The sequence below is a fragment of the Bombina bombina genome, chromosome 3 (assembly GCF_027579735.1).
Source record: "Bombina bombina isolate aBomBom1 chromosome 3, aBomBom1.pri, whole genome shotgun sequence".
NCBI lineage: Eukaryota > Metazoa > Chordata > Amphibia > Anura > Bombinatoridae > Bombina > Bombina bombina.
Genome location: NC_069501.1, coordinates 773096608 through 773102587, shown reverse-complemented (window position 1 = coordinate 773102587; position 5980 = coordinate 773096608). Strand labels below are relative to the sequence as shown.

Below are 5980 nucleotides of genomic sequence, written 5' to 3'. Positions count from 1 at the left end.
AATATCTCTGGGGAGGAGATACCTGATTGGGCACTGTAATGAATGGTGAGGTAGTAATTTCTGTTGTTTAGCCAGTAGAGTCCATAAGTGAGTGGTATTGTCTAGAATGTGGGATCGAGTGTTGTTGGATGAACCCTCTGTAGTGTATTTGCTCCACAGAATGTCATCTGTATGGGTGGACCCCCTTATGTCAGCTTCTAATGTTGTCCATAGGACTCCCTTCCATCCTCCTCCCATTAGTCAGCTGATTCTTTTAAAGGGGTACTGATTTTTGGATCTGCAGGGTGGCTGAGATTCATTGTCCTACCTGTCATTAGCTGATAAGGGGTAAGCTGTGTAGCTGTAGCTGTTGATCCCCTAATAGCCATCAGTATAGCAGGTAGGTGGATGATCCAATGTTTCCCTGACTGAAGAACCATCTTTTTTAGCCTCTCTTTTAGAGTTCTGTTCATTCTTTCAACCATACCCGATGACTGGGGGTGATAGGGGACATGGAATCTTTGCTCTATGCCTAGCATATCACAGAGTGCTTTCATTATTTTCCCAGTGAAGTGTGTCCCTCTATCTGACTCTAAAACTTTTAGAAATCCCCACCTTGAGAACACTTGTTCCCATAGAGCTTTAGCTGTAGCTGAAGCTGAATCTTTCCTTAGAGGAAGAGCCTCTACCCATTTAGAAAATACATCTACAACCATAAGTAAATATCTGTATCCTCCTGGGGCGCTAGGCAGTAGCCCCACAAAATCTATTTGTAGGTTATTCCATGGACCATCAGCTACAGGTACTCTGGACAAAACTGGCTTTTGACCTTTAGGCCTGGGATTTAATTGTGCACAGATAAGGCATTCCTGTACTATCTGACTGACAGTATTTTTCATTTCCTCCCACCAATATTTTGTCTGAATGTATTTCAAAGTCCCTTCTGTACCCATATGTCCTGTTAACCTGTGATTCTCTTTGGTTATATCTTTCTGATGTTGGCTAGGCACTGCAAATTTAAGACCTTCTGGTGTTATTCTCATTAACAAACCATCTTGTAATACATATGACTGTGCTGCATCTGTTACCTGCCCTTCAACCTGTTGTTTTATGCTAAATAACCTAGCATCTTTGTCCTGTTCTGCTGCTAAACAAGGGTCTTGTGCTCTGAGCACAGGTAAGCATTAAGTAACTAAACATTCTTTTTCATCTTTGTCAGCTAAGTCATGCTCCTCCCATGCCTGCTCTCCCTCAGGGTAATAGGAAGTCCACTTAACTCCCACCAGTGCAGCCTCTTTAGCCATAGAATCTACCATGTTATTTCCTAGTGTATTCTCATCATTTCCTTTCTGATGTGCTTTTACTTTAATTATTGCAACCCTCTGTGGTTCTCTACTTGCTCTGTCCCAAATGTCTTTGAATACTGAACTATGTGTGAGAGTTTTACCTGAAGCATCAGTAAATCCTCTTGTGTGCCATAGAGACATGTATTCAGTAAGAGACCTTGTCACATATGCACTGTCAGAATAAATTGTGATGGGGCCTGCACTGAAGTGAACAATAGCATCCCTGACTGCTTCCAATTCTGCCCTCTGGGCTGAGAAACCTCTAGGACATTTTATCAGGATTTTCTCATTTGTTTGGGGACACCACAAAGCATAACCTGTATAGAAACGCCCACTTTCCCAGTACCTAGATCCATCCACCCAAATTTTTAAATCATCAGTTTGTGCTGTTAATCTAAAAATCTCTTGTGTTTGAGCTCTATGTGTTTCCCCACAATCATGTGTCTCCCCTTCATATTGCAATAACTGTGGAATACAGTATGATGAGCTATGTGTCACTGTGATATTTCTGGAAGTCAGGTCCACTAGCCATCTGGCTACTCTCTGTGAAGATACTCCACTTAGAGTACGGTCCAAAAGCATTTTAATAGGAGTGTGTGGTGTCTGAAGAATTATGTTAGAGAATCCCACTACATGTTCTGTTGCAAGGATTGCCCAATGTACTGACAGTAAATTTCTAACACAGTCATCAAATCCTTTCTCCACTGGACTAAGTACTCTTGAGAAATATCCAATTGGTACCCATTTTCCATTTCGCTGTTGTAGCAACACAGCCGTAATTGCTACAGATGATGCATGCACTTATAAAGCAAATGGTAAGCAGGAATCTGGATTACTTAAAGCAGGTGCTTGTGTCAGATGTACTTTCAATTTATTGAATGCATGTTCATGTAACTCATTCCAATCTAAAGGATCTGCTTCTCCTTTTTCACCTTTTAACAAGTCATACAAGGGGCGAGCCTTTTCTGCAAAACCCTCTATGAAATTTCTACAAAAGCCTACCAAAAACTGTCTCAGTGCTGTCTTTGTATTTGGCCGTGGTAATTTCCTAATAGTCTCACATTTGTGTGGATCAGGGGTCCTCCCTCCCTTTGAGACTATTACACCCAAAAAGGATACTGTGTCTTTCATTAATTGAGCTTTAGCAGGATTTAATTTTAAACCTGAATTTTGTATTAATGCAAGCAATTCACTCAGTAGAGTGTAGTGCTGTTCCTTGGTGTCTGTTTGAAGCAGTACATCATCCACATACTGGATAAGACAGTCTGGCTCAGAGAAAGGGGAAAGAATATCTGCCATACATTTGTGAAAATATGTTGGACTTGAATGAAAGCCCTGAGGGAGCGACCAAAATGTAAATGTTTTTTTCTGGAATGTGAAAGCAAATTTATATTGACTGGATGTACAGGAATGGCAAAAAATCCATTTGAAATATCTAGGACACTATACACTGTACTTGTAGGTTTTAGTGATGTCATCATATCAGGCATTTTTGCTACAACATTTGTAACTGGGGGTGTGTATTTATTTAGTGCTCTGAAATCAATTGTGGGACGCCATGTACCATTAGGTTTTTTTACTGGCCACAATGGGGAATTATTAGTGGACTGGCATTCTCTAATGACATTTTGTGACAATAAATTTTCAATTGTTTTCTCAATATGTGGTATAGCTTCAGTGGGGAATTTGTATTGTTTTTGTGGAGGGGGGTCAGGACCCTCTACCTTTACCATCATGTTAGAAACTCTGCCACATTCTGATTTTGACACAGCCCACACATCCCCATGCTGCAACAAGATATCAGCTAAAATACTGTCATCAGTTTGTAACAAAGAAGGAAGATCAAGAGCATCAGGAATTTTAACTGATGCTATGCCATAATTGTCAGTAATTATATGTACATTTCCTTTATACCTAGATCCCTTCCACAAAATCCAGTTACACAGATCTACAACCAAACCATGTGCTCTCATCAAATCTGATCCTATAATTGTTCCCTCATGTGTAGGGGAAAGCCACAAGCTGTGTTTCAACAATAGGTCTCCTATTTTAACTGTTACGGGCACTGAGTGTTTTGATGGTACAAGTTGCCCCCCAAAACCTTTCAGGAATATTTGGTCACTGTCAGGGTCAGTAGTCAATTTAATGTCAGTTAGTGTAACAGCTGCACCAGTATCTACAAGAATTTGTGTACGATGGCCCCCTACCGTACCTTGGATACTAGGCCTGCCACCTTTATCCCTTTGCAGGTGACATACTAGGGACATGACAGGGGCCTGACATCCCTATTGTTTTCTATAAGGGTTGGTTGGGAGAGGGGTTTCATACTCCTCAGGTTGTGTTGCAATTTTTGTTTTCATTTTCTCAAGTTCTTTAATTAATGGGCCATATGGGTTTGAATCAGGGTACTCCCTTCTCTCTTGTTTCTGATTATTGTGTTCTGTTTTTTTGTGTTCTGGCCTGTATGAGTTTTTTTTGTTATCACTATATCTTTTTTGTAATCTACAATCTCTCATGATATGGCCTGTATTACCACATTTATAAAATTTGCCATTAAATTTTGGTTTACCCTCATTTTTCACAATCTCAGAAATTTTCCTGTGTGTTTTGTCATCTTTTGTATCTTGAATCCAATCTTTAAGTATATTTATAAATGTCTGGTATGAATTAGCATTTCTGAGAGCTACTTTTATGGAATAATCTACAGAAGTACATTTATTGGCCATTGAATATAAGAAATCTGTGTCATCATGAGACATGTTTGGGCAATTATAAGTTGCTCTATATAGTGACAAATAATCATTACAGAACAAAACTGGGTCATCACCTCTCTTTAACCTAGAATTTTCTAATGCATTAGCACCTCTAGCATCATGGCCACCCATGATGCGCTGCAATTCTTTTATTCTCTCAGCTACATTTCCCCAGTTTGTGTTTGAATCAGCTGTTATACCTCTGTGTGTGCCCACTGGTGCTTTTAATTGTGCGGCTAGCTGGTAAGGCAACCACGCTCTAAGTAAAGCACATGCATCTTTATTTCCCAAATTGTACTGTGTGATTACAGCCTCCAATTTATTAGATAAACTTATTGGTGATGCATTTGTATCAAATTTACCCAAAATTTGGCACAGATTAGTACGGTCTTGTATTGTGAGGGACACAGGGTTAGTAACACTATTCAGATTAGTTAGTGATTGAGGGGTCTTGTGTCTGAATTCTATTCGTTGTCTGCTACCTATTGTTTGAGGAGTTAGAATAGGGGGAATTTGGTTTAAAGTTAACAAAGGACTGTCAGGGTTGCTAGAGGTCTGTTCATCTAAATCTATAGTTTGATTGTCAGTACCATTTACTTCTAAAGGACACACATGTGCTAGACTACTACTGTAATGGTTACATTTATCTTGTATCCCCTGTGCTTTCAGAGACAAAATACATTGTTCCTTATGTAAAAGCTGTGATTTAGACTCTAACAGTTCTGCCTTAAGTGATGCAACAACATTCTCTCGCTGCATTTCTTTTTCTTCCATAGAGCTTACTAGTTGCTCTCTCAATATACACCTCTCCTCACATTCTTCAAGTCTTTCTTCCAGTTCACTATTCAATTCAGTCAGCCTGTCAACTTCCTCACTCAGCTCATCACATTCACATTCATTTTCCATGACAGAAGCAGATGCAACAGTTATAGACTGCTCAAGTTTATCCAATTGCTCTCTAAGCTGCACTCTCTCTGTGTACCATTCAAACTCCTTTTTCTCAGCAATCTCTTTCATTCTAAGCAACATAGATAAAACATTGCTAAGCTTCTCTTTTTCTGATTTTTTAGACAAAAACCTATGCTTGGATTTGTTATTTTGCTGATCACACTGAACAAAAACATCCTTAAACTGATGAGTTAAAGGATCATCTGCACATGTTTTGTATGTGGCAGAGGCATACTTCTTAATGTACCTTTCAACAATATCCATGCTTCCTATATAGCACAATTCACAAAATGCAACAAGTATATTAAACTGTTATTGTACAGCAACAAAAGACTTGATATCAGCTAAGCTACCAATCTTTTCCAAGGAGTAACACACCAAATAAAACAAAAAGCCAAAGACAAACTAAGACTCAACAAATTTATAAGTGAAATTATCTCCTTCCTATGACTGACCGTATCCCCTCAAACTAATCCTATCTGGATCTTAGGTCCGGGCCAAGAGGGATCTCCTATTGAAGCAATACACAACTAATTACCTCTCAGAGATGTCTGGTGTTTCCCTTTGGATCTTAGGGGTACTTCAGTCACCAAGGGTGATCAGCCCTACTCTGCCGGCAACTACTGAACAACTAAACAGCTCAATAACTATTCACAGCACTTGAAAACAACAACAACAACAAAAAATTTTGAACTTGCAGAATAATAATTAAACATATACTCACCGGATATGCACGTCTGCTCACCGATGATGTAGTTCACAGGATCTCAGCTGTCTCTGGAGAAAAACCTCAGGATCTGGCAGCACTCACGAACCAGCGTGATAGTTGCACACTCAGGAGATGATTCTTAAGTACTTGAGAATTTCCTTTACCCACGAAAACTTCTTTAGGCTCCAATACTTCAGTTTAGCAGATTTAGTAGTGGTATAACGTGGATTTTTGCGATTTATCCA

General features: G+C 39.4%; 1 protein-coding gene across 1 annotated transcript; it reads right to left on the bottom strand.

Moving 5' to 3' along the window:
* Positions 1 to 3610: 3610 nt before the first annotated feature.
* Positions 3611 to 5290, bottom strand: LOC128652512 (posterior protein-like). Its single transcript, XM_053705448.1, has one exon. The coding sequence runs from the start codon at positions 5288 to 5290 to the stop codon at positions 3611 to 3613; it is 1680 nt and encodes a 559-aa protein (XP_053561423.1).
* Between the last annotated feature and the right edge of the window lie 690 nt (positions 5291 to 5980).